This window comes from Coregonus lavaretus (assembly GCF_964263955.1).
Source record: "Coregonus lavaretus genome assembly, chromosome: 6".
In the NCBI taxonomy this organism is placed as follows: Eukaryota; Metazoa; Chordata; class Actinopteri; order Salmoniformes; family Salmonidae; genus Coregonus; species Coregonus lavaretus.
The window spans coordinates 31,797,269-31,812,766 of NC_139993.1; the positions used below are offsets into that span (position 1 = coordinate 31,797,269).

At 44.4% G+C, this 15,498-nt stretch overlaps 1 protein-coding gene across 1 annotated transcript; it reads left to right on the plus strand.

Annotated features, from left to right (window-relative positions):
• Positions 1–1,455: 1,455 nt before the first annotated feature.
• On the plus strand, positions 1,456–15,032 carry LOC311131386 (small conductance calcium-activated potassium channel protein 1-like; the record flags this gene model as incomplete). The annotated part of the gene is made up of 8 exons (XM_084164347.1): positions 1,456–3,108; positions 3,253–3,348; positions 3,465–3,883; positions 5,748–5,889; positions 6,144–6,254; positions 14,336–14,463; positions 14,593–14,662; positions 14,751–15,032. 8 exons carry the CDS (start codon positions 1,456–1,458, stop codon positions 15,030–15,032), a joined length of 2,901 nt encoding a protein of 966 aa, XP_084020473.1.
• Positions 15,033–15,498: the final 466 nt, after the last annotated feature.

Here is a 15,498-nt window from a genome sequence, read left to right on the forward strand (position 1 = left end):
TTTAACCAGTTCCTTGTGGAGTTTCTTGAATATTATGTAGTTGGTTGATAAATTAGCCTAGGTTTCTTGTCCCGAGGGCAAGTATCTGTGGTGCAGTAGGACACTGTTGTTAGACGGAAATGTAAAATCAATTGAATAATATGTGATTCTAAGAATTTTCTAAAATAAATAGTACCGTGGATGTTTTACTATCACCATATTCTACAAGCACAGTTGGCAAATACACAAGGCTACATAATGACAAAGATAAGCGTACACAGACACATTTTTATTTTTATATAGTGTATTCAATATTGATATGCCAGTTATGGTTGACAATTATAGGTTTATATATGTCCTTAGTCCCTACATCCTTCAGAGCAATGGTGATATCCCTGTTTGAGGAGGATTCATATCAGAACGGCTCATCTGGTTTTGACAGAGACTCTCCAGTCTCACATTGGGAGACAGTTACACACAGGTCTCCTAAAAATGTTTATCTGTTAGAAGTCCTATGTTTGCTTTGGATCTTTGTTAGCTTTTGCCCTAAAATGTAGTGCATGTAGTTCACTTAAAAGCCTTAAAATGCTGTCTTATTGATCAGATATGACACTTTACAGCTTTTAAGAGGGAGTCGTGTCAATGTCTTTGTATAGCATTCCTTCATGTTTTCTCTGCTTTCTTACAGATTATTTTCGTGTGAACCCAACGCTCTTTTAGTTGGATGACTAATACACCATGAATATGGATACGGCAACCAGAATAACCTGATGAAATAGGTTATTAATAATGTTATGGACTGAATCCGCATTTCTTTCAACAATGCATTGGCTATTGCACATGGTTATACCAATATAAGCAGTTGGTTTGAAAATGCGAAATATTTTAATTTGAATCTGGATTCCTTCCTAGCAAAGTCTTTGCAGTTCATCAATGTAAACAGTGTTACAGGTGACAAGATTTTCCCATGAAGTTCAATTCCAACTAACTTGCCAGCATCACAGTGTTACAAAATTATCGAATTATTAAACAATTCTTAGTTAACTAACAAAAATTAAAAGTTGATAAAAAATTATGAAGAAATATGAATAAAATATACAACATGTACAGGAGCCATTAAGTTAAGTTAAGCTGCCATCGGTAGAGTAGAGGATTAGTGAGCCAGCTACCTACAGAGTCCATAAGGAGAGGCTGAGGAAGTCGGGGACAGCGAGGTGTGGTAAAGGCTCCGGACCGGTCTCTGACTGACTCTGATATGACCACCGACCACCTTGCTGTGACCAAAATGCTCCCCACATCCCTCCACTACTCAGACTGTTCTACCTCCATTCTTGCCTCAACTCCCTGACTTTTCGATTTTCTTGTAATCTCGTTTTGTTAATCGAAATTTGGTTCCTTGTATGTGTTACTGCAACTCAGCTTTTAGCTGCCATAGTACACATGAAATGAAATAAATAATTATCATCATCATACGTTATGAGGCTGGTTCTGGTCAAACCCACCAATGCAACGCGTCGGCTCGATTCAACAGGAGACACTTGTAACGACCAAGACCCGGATCACTGCAACTCTCGAGGGCAGTCCCTACCAGACAAAGCCCCTGAGGTCATGCAGTATCGCTACTCTGGAACTGCCCTCCAGCCCCAAACGTCAATACCAGAGCAGAGCACTAACAGCATTTCCACTTCCACTTCTCCGCCACAGGCTACTCCAAATGGAGTCGCTCCACCAAGGAAATCTCCACCATTAAAAACACGTTGCACTACACTGTCAAAACTGAGCAATCAAGATCTCCTCCTCTTTTGTAGCCAGGTGGGTGGTACTCTTGAACTGCAGAACGAAAGCCCACTGTTGGCCGAGTGGCATGGGACCACGGTGGGACGTCCTGATGAGGACCGTGGCTCTGTTTGCTATTCTCCTAGTACAAAACATGGTTCAGAGGTGGCAGGTTTCCAGCCACGATCAAAGCAGGGCTTCTTGAAGGACTGCCTCTCCACATTCTCCAAGAAGGGAACTCCTCCTTCTCTACAGTATACCCACTCCTATCCTCAGAACTCCCTGGTGTCATCGTCATCCCGGTTTTTCAGGCAGAAACCAAATCAAGAGGATCCCTCAACAGAGACTGTCAATCATCAGCAGGATCATTTCACATCCCGATGCAGAGGAGAAGACAGGCTGAAGGAGTATAATCAATGGCAGCAGCAGACCCATAATCATTTCAAGATTAAAGAGCATAACCTACCACCAGTCTCGACTACTGAAAAAACAGAACCTTCGCTCAATATACCTCTGAATAGCAATGAGTCAAGTAAAGTTAGACAGCTCTTGGTTTTGTCTCAATCTCAGGACCAGCAGCAACTTCCCTTAGATACGCAACACCAATGGATGTTAGGGAATGGTTTACCTAGCTGCTGTGCCAATGAGTGTGGAGTACGTTGTGGGAGCCAACAGCCTTACTTAAACCAGCATCTACAGCAAGACCCTCAATGGCAGCATTGTTGTGACCATCTCAGCACCCTAAAATGCGATCAGTGTTCTCTCTACCCATCCAGCAGCAGCCCACAAGTGAAGAATTCGTTCCTGTCTACTAGCGACAAAAGCAGTGTTCACTCCTCTTCCAGTAGCCATCGGTGGCCGGAGAACCATCAGCTAGAGGGAGAAGGACGACTACAAGGGGAGCAACAGGTACATCCTCATACCAAAAAGGTTGGCCATGTTGGTTCAACGCCTTCCCTATCCAAGAGCAGTAGCCTTCTCCTTCCCGACACAGTTGTGACCAGCGCTAAATACAATGGGGATGTTGGGAGACCCCTGAGCAGCCTTGGAGCTTCGCCACCCAACCTTTCAGAGCTGGACTCAGCGAGACAAGAGCCCCTCCAGACTCTCCACAGGTCCGTCCTGGAGGAGGTGTTCTCCAAAGGCCTCAGTGAGGACAATAGTAAGGCCAACAGCGAGGGAGGAGGAGACGCGCCACAGAAGAGGACTAAGGACATTGGCTACAGATTGGGCCAGCGTAGGGCGCTATTTGGAAAGCGCAAACAGTTGAGCGACTATGCCTTGATCTTTGGGATGTTTGGGATTGTTGTCATGGTGACAGAGACGGAACTGTCCTGGGGGGTTTACACAAAGGTAAGAAATGTCTCTTATTTCAGTGGATTGACCCGTCATTATGTCATACAGCATTAGAGGTCTACCATGAATATCAGGCCTAGAGTACTGGTAAGACAAGACCGTTTTAAAAGAGGGGATCTTAATTGTCTGTCTTCTCTGCAGGAATCCTCATACTCATTTGCTCTGAAATGCCTTGTCAGCCTTTCAACTGCTATATTGCTCGGACTCATTGTGATGTACCATGCACGGGAAATACAGGTGATATGCCACCATCATCATCTCTACATTAATATTACAGTTTTTCCCCATGCTCTCTTTTCCCCTGCATCTAAATCTCCTTGTTCACCCTCCTCTCCTTGCACCTACACACACAGCTCTTCATGGTGGACAATGCAGCTGATGACTGGAGGATTGCTATGACGTATGAGCGGATCTTCCTGGTTGTGCTGGAGCTGCTGGTCTGTGCCATCCACCCCATCCCGGGCCAGTACGTCTTCACCTGGACAGCCCGGCTGGCATTCACCTACACACCCTCATTGACCGATGCCGACGTGGACATCGTCCTCTCCATCCCCATGTTCCTCAGGCTCTACCTAATCGGTCGCGTCATGCTGCTGCACAGCAAGCTCTTCACGGACGCCTCGTCGCGCAGCATCGGCGCCCTCAACAAGATCAACTTCAACACACGCTTTGTCATGAAGACCCTCATGACCATCTGCCCCGGCACAGTGCTGCTGGTCTTCAGCGTCTCTTGTTGGATCATCGCGGCGTGGACGGTGCGTGTCTGTGAGAGGTACAGGCCCCAGACACAGTAGGCATTTCCATCAACACTGCATCACTCTTACCCAGTACATTTCTCAGTAAAGAATAATAATAATATGCCATTTAGCAGACACTTTTATCCAAAGCGACTTACAGTCATGTGTGCATACATTTTTACGTATGGGTGGTCCCGGGGATCGAACCCACTACCCTGGCGTTACAAGCGCCATGCTCTACCAATTGAGCTACAGAGGACCACATGTAAGATTAATGCCTCTCAAGTCTTGATTATGGTTAGCTCAAGATGTTGATGTGGACCTCTACTATGCCTCTCTGCTTGATATATAATGAAACATACAGAAATGTATGGAATACAGTATACGATGTTATACTGGAAGAAATAGATACAGTTGAAGTCGGAAGTTTACATACACTTAGGTTGGAGTCATTAAAACTTGTTTTTCTTGTTAACAAACTATAGTTTTGGCTAGTCGGTTAGGACATCTACTTTGTGCATGACACAAGTAATTCTTCCAACAATTGTTTACAGACAGATTATTTCACTTATAATTCACTGTATCACAATTCCAGTGGGTCAGAAGTTTACATACACTAAGTTGACTGTGCCTTTAAACAGCTTGGAAAATTCCAGAAAATGATGACATGGCTTTAGAAGCTTCTGATAGGCTAATTGACATAATTTGAGTCAATTGGAGGTGTACCTGTGGATGTATTTCAAGGCCTACCTTCAACCTCAGTGCCTCTTTGCTTGACATCATGGGAAAATCAAAAGACCACAGAAAAAAAATTGTAGACCACAGGTCTGGTTCATCCTTGGGAGCAAAACCACCATAGAAAAGCCAGACTACGGTTTGCAACTGCACATGGGGACAAAGATCACACTTTTTGGAGAAATGTCCTCTGGTCTGATGAAACAAAAATAGAACTGTTTGTTATGTTTGGAGGAAAAAGGGGTTAGGCTTGCAAGCCGAAGATCACCATCTCAACCGTAAAGCACGGGGGTGGCAGCATCATGCTGTAGGGGTGCTTTGCTGCAGGAGGGACTGGTGCATTTCACAAAATAGATGGCATCATGAGGAAGGAAAATTATGTGGATATACATTTACATTTTAGTCATTTAGCAGACGCTCTTATCCAGAGCGACTTACATGAGCAATTAGGGTTAAGTGCCTTGCTTAAGGGCACATCGACAGATTTTTCACCTAGTCGGCTCGGGGATTAGAACTAGCGACCTTTCGGTTACTGATATATTGAAGCAACATCTCAAGACATTAGTCAGGAAGTTAAAGCTTGGTTGCAAATGGGTCTTCCAAAATTGACAATGACCCCAAGCATACTTCCAAAGTTGTGGCAAAATGGCTTAAGGACAGCATAGTCAAGGTATTGGAGTGGCCATCACAAAGCCCTGACCTCAATCCTATAGAAAATGTGTGGGCAGAACTGAAAAAGCGTGTGTGAGCAAGGAGGCCTACAAACCTGACTCAGTTACACCAGCTCTGTCAGGAGGAATGGGCCAAAATTCACCCAACTGATTGTGGGAAGCTTGTGGAAGGCTACCTGAAATGTTTGACCCAAGTTAAACAATTTAAAGGCAATGCTACCAAATACTAATTGAGTGTATGTAAACTTCTGACCCACTGGGAATGTGATGAAAGCTGAAATAAATCATTCTCTCTACTATTATTCTGACATTTCACATTCTTAAAATAAAGTGTTGATCCTAACTGACCTAAAACAGGGAATATTTGCTAGGATTAAATGTCAGGAATTGTGAAAAACTGAGTTTAAATGTATTTGGCTAAGGTGTATGTAAACTTCCGACTTCAACTGTACATGTGTTTATTATAAGACATGTATATTTCTTGTTCCTCCAGGTATCAAGACACACAGGAAGTGACCAGTAACTTCCTTGGGGCAATGTGGCTGATCTCTATCACCTTTCTCTCCATTGGTTATGGAGACATGGTCCCTCACACTTACTGTGGAAAGGGTGTGTGTCTGCTGACCGGAATCATGGTATGTTTCCTATGCATCCCCAAGTGTTAAAAGAGATCTATGGCATTCAGGATGAGGCAGCTCTAGTGTGTAATCCGAGAAGGGGTTTGTAGAGGGATGGACTATGGTGACAATACACTGATACACATACTGGCAACAGCAACAAAACAAACATATACATGTGTTATTATATTGAATAAATAATATCTAATGAGATATAAAGACAACACTTTTACTCATGAAAAAGTATTACTGTCTTTGTCTTTTCTCCCAAGGGGGCTGGCTGCACTGCCCTGGTGGTTGCTGTAGTTGCCAGGAAGTCCGAGTTGACCAGAGCTGAGAAGCATGTTCACAACTTTATGATGGACACTCAGCTTTATAAACGAGTAAGTGGACATTAGAGGTCTTCATGGCTCCAAAATGTTGGGCCTGACCCAAACTGGACCCGTGGATTTTCGACCCTAACCTGATACATATCGGATAATCTAAATGTTTTATGAAGAGACATTATAAATAAAGGAAATGCCCCCAATCAGCAACCCAGTAAGCAAAATGTTGTTGAAAAGATGTTGAAGATGCATCTTTGTCTGACATTGATGCCACGTTAGTTTTCAGTTCAAAGTTAAAGTTTAAAAGGCGTCTTTTACGACGTTATCAAGGCGTCTTTTTATAGATGTTGAAAAGACGACTCTGCCGGTAGTTGGAAAGCCATCTCTGCCGGACCTCCTATTGACATCCAGTTTTAGTTGAAAATACGTCAATTTTGGTTGTTGTTTCTATGGCCAAATTTCAATGAAGAAAACATTGTCAAGTTATACATTTTCTTAATGGGGCAAAATGGAGATTGAAGTATGGATTACTCATTATTGTTTCTGTCACTTTCACTTATGTCAGACTTTTCAAAAGCTTCAGAACTGGCAGTGATCATATTTGAAATTTACTGACAACCAACATAACACTAACTACTACAACATTCTCAGTAACAGTTACAGCAACTGAACCCTTGCAAAGTACACTGGGTATAATTCTAATGAACCAATAATAAACGTCCATAGACGTCCTACGTCAATCGGTGCTCACTGGGATTGGCTGTCATGTTATAACTGTAGGCCTGGATCATAATCATTATGATTTACACCATGGCATTGTTGAATACAGATTTCTGATTGGCTTGAAGGGCATTGGTGAGCGTGCATTATTTCCCTATAATAACGCAGAGTATCCACCTCATTTTCAAATGTTGCTATGGGCACAGCCAAACAACGGAAGTGATTGATTCGACTTCTGCTTTACTTACCTACTGCAGTGCGCCGGTGGCAAACTTGCTAGAGTACATTATTAGTCAAGTAAACAAGTGTAAGTGTAATTTTATATGTATTTCATTCAAGTTTGCTAACATTAGCGAGACCTACTACTAGTAGTTCTGTTGTGATAATTACCTTAAATTGTGTTGTGTAAGAGTTAAGGGCCATCCACCATACCTATAACAATAACTGTGATAAACTATAGGCTACATTCTATAGCTAGAGGAGTCCTGATATCAAATCAAATCAAATTTTATTTGCCACATGCGCCGAATACAACAGGTGTAGTAGACCTTATAGTGAAATGCTTACTTACCAGCCCTTAACCAACAACGCAGTTTTAAGAAAAATAAGTGTTGAGTAAAAAATAGATAAGTAAAAAAATAACAAATATTAAAGAGCAGCAGTGAAATGAAATAACAGTAGGGAGGCTATATACAGGGGGTACCGGTACAGAGTCAATGTACGGGGGCACCAGTTAGTCGAGGTAATTGAGGTAATATGTACATGTGGGTAGAGTTAAAGTGACTATGCATAGATAATAAACAGAGTAGCAGCAGCTTAAAAGAGGGGGTGGGGTGGGGGGGGCAATGCAAATAGTCCGGGTAGCCATGATTAGCTGTTCAGGAGTCTTATGGCTTGGGGGTAGAAGCTGTTAAGAAGCCTTTTGGACCTAGACTTGGCGCTCCGGTACCGCTTGCTGTGCGGTAGCAGAGAGAACAGTCTATGACTAGGGTGGCTGGAGTCTTTGACAATTTTTAGGGCCTTGCTCTGACACCGCCTGGTATAGAGGTTCTGGATGGCAGGAAGCTTAGCCCCAGTGATGTACTGGGCTGTACGCACTACCCTCTGTAGTGCCTTGCGGTCGGAGGCCGAGCAGTTGCCATACCAGGCAGTGATGCAACCAGTCAGGATGCGCTCGATGGTGCAGCTGTATAACTTTTTGAGGATCTGAGGACCAATGCCAAATCTTTTCAGTCTCCTGAGGGGGAATAGGCTTTGTTGTGTCCTCTTCACGACTGTCTTGGTGTGTTTGGACCATGATAGTTTGATGGTGATGTGGACACCAAGGAACTTGAAGCTCTCAACCTGTCACTCCAGGAGTGATAAGTATATATTTTTTGTCTTTATCTGTTGTGGTCTAGTACTGTCTTTTTGCTAGCTAGGACCATCTACTTTAAGTGCTGCCTGTCTTCCCAGTGGCCTACTTGGTGTGTGAACTGCTGACTGCTCATAAATTGCAGATAGTTGTAGACACATCAACCAGGATCAAAGGGCAGGGCAATACAGTGGGGAAAAAAAGTATTTAGTCAGCCACCAATTGTGCAAGTTCTCCCACTTAAAAAGATGAGAGAGGCCTGTAATTTTCATCATAGGTACACGTCAACTATGACAGACAAAATGAGAAAAAAAAATCCAGAAAATCAGATTGTAGGATTTTTAATGAATTTATTTGCAAATTATGGTGGAAAATAAGTATTTGGTCAATAACAAAAGTTTCTCAATACTTTGTTATATACCCTTTGTTGGCAATGACACAGGTCAAACGTTTTCTGTAAGTCTTCACAAGGTTTTCACACACTGTTGCTGGTATTTTGGCCCATTCCTCCATGCAGATCTCCTCTAGAGCAGTGATGTTTTGGGGCTGTCGCTGGGCAACACAGACTTTCAACTCCCTCCAAAGATTTTCTATGGGGTTGAGATCTGGAGACTGGCTAGGCCACTCCAGGACCTTGAAATGCTTCTTACGAAGCCACTCCTGCTGAAAGACCCAGCCACGTTTCATCTTCAATGCCCTTGCTGATGGAAGGAGGTTTTCACTCAAAATCTCACGATACATGGCCCCATTCATTCTTTCCTTTACACGGATCAGTCGTCCTGGTCCCTTTGCAGAAAAACAGCCCCAAAGCATGATGTTTCCACCCCCATGCTTCACAGTAGGTATGGTGTTCTTTGGATGCAACTCAGCATTCATTGTCCTCCAAACACGACGAGTTGAGCTTTTACCAAAAAGTTATATTTTGGTTTCATCTGACCATATGATATTCTCCCAATCCTCTTCTGGATCATCCAAATGCACTCTAGCAAACTTCAGACGGGCTTGGACATGTACTGGCTTAAGCAGGGGGACACGTCTGGCACTGCAGGATTTGAGTCCCTGGCGGCGTAGTGTGTTACTGATGGTAGGCTTTGTTACTTTGGTCCCAGCTCTCTGCAGGTCATTCACTAGGTCCCCCCGTGTGGTTCTGGGATTTTTGCTCACCGTTCTTGTGATTATTTTGACCCCACGGGGTGAGATCTTGCGTGGAGCCCCAGATCGAGGGAGATTATCAGTGGTCTTGTATGTCTTCCATTTCCTAATAATTGCTCCCACAGTTGATTTCTTCAAACCAATCTGCTTACCTATTGCAGATTCAGTCTTCCCAGCCTGGTGCAGGTCTACAATTTTGTTTCTGATGTCCTTTGACAGCTCTTTGGTCTTGGCCATAGTGGAGTTTGGAGTGTGACTGAGGTTGTGGACAGGTGTCTTTTATACTGATAACAAGTTCAAACAGGTGCCATTAATACAGGTAACGAGTGGAGGACAGAGGAGCCTCTTAAAGAAGAAGTTACAGGTCTGTGAGAGCCAGAAATCTTGCTTGTTTGTAGGTGACCAAATACTTATTTTCCACCATAATTTGCAAATAAATTCATTAAAAATCCTACAATGTGATTTTCTGGATTTTTTTCCCCTCCATTTGTCTGTCATAGTTGACGTGTACCTATGATGAAAATTACAGGCCTCTCATCTTTTTAGGTGGGAGAACTTGCACAATTGGTGGCTGACTAAATACTTTTTTCCCCCACTGTATGTGACTTGTTTTGGTAATCAGTGGCTGTATTGGCGGGCAGTGGTTTCACCTCTCCTAGGCAATCAGCAATTAGTACAGGGAGGTGTGCCCTCCACCTCTGCTAGGAAAGTAGCAATTAGTGTTAGTTCTTCTGTCTCCCGTGGTTTCTCAGCGGCAGCTGTAAGCGACGGTCATGTCAGTAGCGATTTTGTAGCCGAAACAAAGACGGTTCTGCCGAGTTGTTCTGCAGAGTTCTTCGAGGAAGGCTCCACACCACTCTCTCACTTGAGTATCTTACCTAGTTATTTACAGATTATTCCACTGCTCTATTATAGCTTTGTCAACTATTTGTGTGTTTTCTATACCTGTTCGCACCTCTCCCTGTAGGCTTTACAGACACTTCCCACCCCTTGGCTGCAACCCTTATAATTTAGTGTACCCTAAGCGCACAACCCATGTGGAATTCCAGGTCTCTGGCAGCGTTTGAAACTTTCGATCTTCGGTAAAGAACACTGAGTTCATCTCAGCCTATGCTGCCTTTTTACTTTTTGGCCCTGACAGAGACATGGATCACCCCAGAGAACACTGCTACTGCAGCTGCTCTTTCTTAATCTGACTATGTTTTCTTTCATAATCCGAGAGCATCTGGTCCTCGCGGTGGTGGCACAGGTCTACTAATTTCTCCTAATTGGAGATTCTCTTTTCTCCCTCTCTCACCTGTCCATCTCCTCATTTGAATTCCATGCTGTCACATGTCCACTCAAGGTTAACATTATTGTAATCTATCGGCCACCAGGTACCCTTGGAGAGTTCCTCAATGAGCTTGACAAGCTCATTTCCTGACGATGGCTCACCACTCTTCGTACTTGGCGACTTCAACCTCCCGACATCTGCCTTCGATTAATTTCTTTCCCCTCCTTGCCTCTTTTGACCTCACTCTTTCCCAATCCCCTCCATCTCACAAGGCAGGCAATACACTTGACCTCATCTTTACTAGAGGCTGCTCACCTACTAATCTCACTGCAATCCCCCTCCAGGTCTCTAATCACTACTTTGTTTCCTTTTCTGTCTCCCTCTCTTCCAACCCTAACCACTGAGCCCTTACCCAGATGATCATGTGCCGTCGCAATCTTCACTCTCTCCCACTACTCTCCTCTTCTATCCTATCATCACTCCCTTCTGCTAAATCCTTCTCCCGCCTGTCTCCTGATTCTGCCTCTTCGACCCTACTCTCCTCCCTTTCCGCATCTTATGACTCGCACTGTCCCCTTTCCTCCCGGCCGGGTTGGCCCTCCCCTCCTGCTCCGTGGCTGAGTGACTTATTGCGAGCTTACAGAACTGGGCTGCGGGCAGCTGAGCGAAAACGGAGGAAAACTAAACTTTCGGAGGACCTATCATCCTTTCACTCACTCCTCTCTTCCTTCCCTTCCTCTGTATCCACTACTAAAGCCACTTTCTACCACTCTAAATTTCAAGCTTCTGCCTCTAACCCTAGGAAACTATTTTCCACCTCATCCCTCCTTAATCCTCCACCCCCTCCCTCTGCGGATGACTTTTTCAACCACTTTGAAAAAAAGGTTGACGACATCCGCTACTCATTCACTCAGCCTATTGAGTCTCATTCACACAGAACTACCCTACGCTCAACCCCATCCCCTCCTCCAGACCATCTCTGGAGACTTTCTTCCATTCCTCACTTCCCTCATCAACTCACCCCTGACCACTGGCTGCGTCCCCTCTGACTTCAAAATAGCCCGAGTTGCTCCCTTCCTCAAGAAACCAACACGACTCATCAAAAACTATAGACCTTTATCCCTTCTTTCTTTTTTTTCTAAAACACTTAAGCGTGCTGTCTCTGATCAACTTTCTCGTTATCTCTCTCAGAACGATCTTCTTGACCCTAACCAGTCAGACTTCAAGACAGGTCACTCAACCAAGACTGCCCTTCTTTGTGTCACGGAGGATCTCCGCACTGCCAAAGCTGACTCTCTCCTCTGTTCTCATCCTCCTAGATCTATCCGCTGCCTTCGACACAGTGAACCATCAGATCCTCCTCTCGACCCTTTCAGGGCTGGGCATCTCAGGCGCTGCACACTCTTGGATTGCATCCTACCTGGCAGGCCACTCCTACCAGGTGACGTGGAGAGGATCTGTGTCTGCACCATGTACTCTCACTACTGGTGTCCCCCAGGGCTCGATTCTAGGCCCTCTTCTCTCTATACACCAAGTCACTCGGTTCCGTCATATCCTCACATGGTCTCTCCTATCATTGCTATGCGGATGACCCTCAAATACTTTTCTCCTCCCCTTCTGACACCCAGGTGGCGACACGCATCTCTGCGTGCCTGGCAGATATCAACTTGGATGTCGTCCAACCACCTCAAGCTTGACAAGACAGAACTGCTCTTCCTCCCGAGGAAGGCCTGCCCGCTCAAAGACCTCTTCATCACGGTTGACAACTCCACAGTGTCGCCCTCCCAGAGTGCCAAGAACCTTGGCGTGACCCTGGACAACACCCTGTCGTTCTCTGTAAACATCAAAGCAGTGACCCGCTCCTGCAGGTTCATGCTCTACAACATCCGTAGAGTACGACCCTACCTCACACAGGAAGCGGCACAGGTCCTAATCCAGCTACTTGTCCTCTCCCGTCTGGACTACTGCAACTCGCTGTTGGCTGGGCTCCCCGCTTGTGCCATCAAACCCCTGAAGTTATCCAGAACGCTGCAGCCCGCCTGGTTTTCAACCTTCCCATGTTCTCTCATGGCACCCTGCTCCTCTGCACACTCCACTGGCTTCCAGTCAAAGCTTGCATCCACTACAAGACCATGGTGCTTACCTACGGAACAGCAAGAGGAACTGCCCCTCCCTACCTTCAGGCTATGCTCAAACCCTACACCCTAAACCCGAGCACTCTGTTCTGCCACCTCAGGTCTCTTGGCCCTCCCACCCCTACAGGAGGGCAGCTTCTGCTCAGCCCAGTCCAAGCGCTTCGCTGTCCTGGCACCCCAATGGTGGAACCAGCTTCCCCCTGAAGCTAGGACAGCAGAGTCCCTGCCCATCTTCTGAAAACATCTGAAACCCTACCTCTTCAAACAGTATCTTAAATAATCCTCCTTCTCACCTCGACCCAATAAACCTAACCAGCACTTGCACTTGACCCCCGCCCCCCTTCTAGCGCTGACTCTACTGATAGCTACGTTATTGAGGAAAAATCTACTTTCTGTGCATGTGATGTGGTTGTCCAACCTATCTTAAAATGAATGCACTAAGTCGCTCTGGATAAAAGTGTTTACTAAATGACTAAAATGTAAAAAATAAAAAAAATATTTAAAAAACGTTGGTGAGCATCCACACTAGAGGGAAGTTTATCGTTTATTGTTCTACAGTCCTGCACCTGTCAATCAACTGATCAACGCATCCTACTGCAGACTGCCTATTAATAAGGTGGTAACAAGACCATTCATTAGGTCTCCAACACACAGATACTGGTTCAGACCATTCAGTGCTTTCAGGGTGTGTTCATTGTCATAGTGACAACTGCAAATAATACTTCAATGTACATGTAGGCCTAATGAAAAATAATTCAACAACAAACACAGAGCCTGCGCATCTTTTACAGTATGTCATTGCCTCGTTGCTCAAGTGGTTTGCAAGTGATTTCCATCTTTCTAATGGTTGTCAATTCCTTTGGGTCTTCTTTTCACTGTGCTCATCTAGACTATGTCCTGTGCAACTATTTGCAATGCATCAGTGCAACAATGTTATCATAACCGGCCAAAAATGCACTCTCTCCTCTACTTTCCCCGAAATGCATTTTTCTATGCTGTTTTACATTCAGCAATTAGTAAAAGCAAGTCTGCTGTAACTCAGTTGGTAGAGCATGGCGTTTGCAACGCCAGGGTTGTGGGTTCGTTTCCCACGGGGGACCAGTATGAAAAAATTTATGCACTCACTAACTGTAAGTCACTCTGGATAAGAGCGTCTGCTAAATGACAAAAATGTAAATGTAATGCTACTTTCCCCGAATAGGCTTAGTATTTCAAAATACTATCAAAAGAAATGTCCTATAGCTTTTGTAGCCTATAGAGTACCACAGTATAAGTCACAATACCCATAAAACCTAGCGGTTAAACAGGAAAATGGTTCCAATAATTTTTCCACCATTCATTTTTCCCATAGAGGATTTTTAGAAACACTTAAAATAAGGGCTGTTTCGTGTAGGCTTACCCTGGCGTGACGTTTTGATAACGTGTAAATCTCTCTAGGACAAGGTAACTTATCAATATATTCACCTGTATTTACCTGTATTCTTTTTCTGGAATGTTCCCCCAGGTGAAAAACACAGCTGCCAATGTACTCAGAGAGACATGGCTTATCTACAAACACACCAAGTTAGTCAAGAAGATCGATCACGCCAGGGTACGCAAACATCAGCGGAAATTTCTGCAAGCCATTCACCAGTAAGTAGTGTGCATTTTCAAACCTTTGTTAAATAAAGAATAGTTTGTGTATCTGTAAGTATGTTATGCAGCCTAACTTACCCCTTACCTTTGCCCTCCATAACTCGCTCCCACTTCACTTTCCCCTAGACTGCGCAGAGTCAAACTGGAACAGATGAAACTCACCGACCAGGCTAACACACTTGTGGATCTAGCTAAGGTGCACCTTCATTATAATTTTCATTAAGCACCTTCATTATCATCTTTATATTTCTTTCTAAACACTTGACACCGTTTTTGCTCCACAGACTCAAAACATGATGTATGACCTGGTGTCTGACCTGCAGCTACGCAGCGAGGAGCTGGATAGGAGGATCGGTAGTTTGGACGACAAATTGGACTCCATCCTAGTCAATTTGCAGGCCCTACCCAGCCTTCTCTCGCAGGCGGTCACACAGCAGCACAAGGACTTCCTGGATGGCTTGGCCCACCGCGTACGGACAGTCTCGTCAGGCTCCGAGCTTCACTGCGTTCCCGCTAGGTGCCAACGGGCCCCCTCCACTGCACCACAGACCATATCATACAGCTGACAGCCTAGCCACATCAGCGCTATTGTGACCTTAAATTATGCCCAGGGACAGGGACATTACTAGCCTCTAACTATGAATTTGAGCGTGGTTACATCTCTCCAGCCCAATCCCTCAGTTGTTTGCTTAAAGAAGTAGTGGGGCGGCCGGTTTGTTGTTTTCCAAATCCTGGATTGCCAGTCTGTATAGCTGGGTCATTCTTGAATTGCGGTGGCATTTCGGCATGGCATTTTGGGAGAAATTGACTTAATTTTTCTAGATTTGTATTTATTTTAATGTATGTTGGTACATCGTCACATTCTAAATCAACTAATACGGTAGCTTAATGACTTTAAATAATTTTTACCATTATAATATAATTGTGCCACCAGTAACACCAATGACAGATTGGAGGTAATTAAGGATTTTCCTTAAATAGAGGCCACATAAGCTCAAATCTAAAGTCATTAATCCTTAAATATTTTACTAG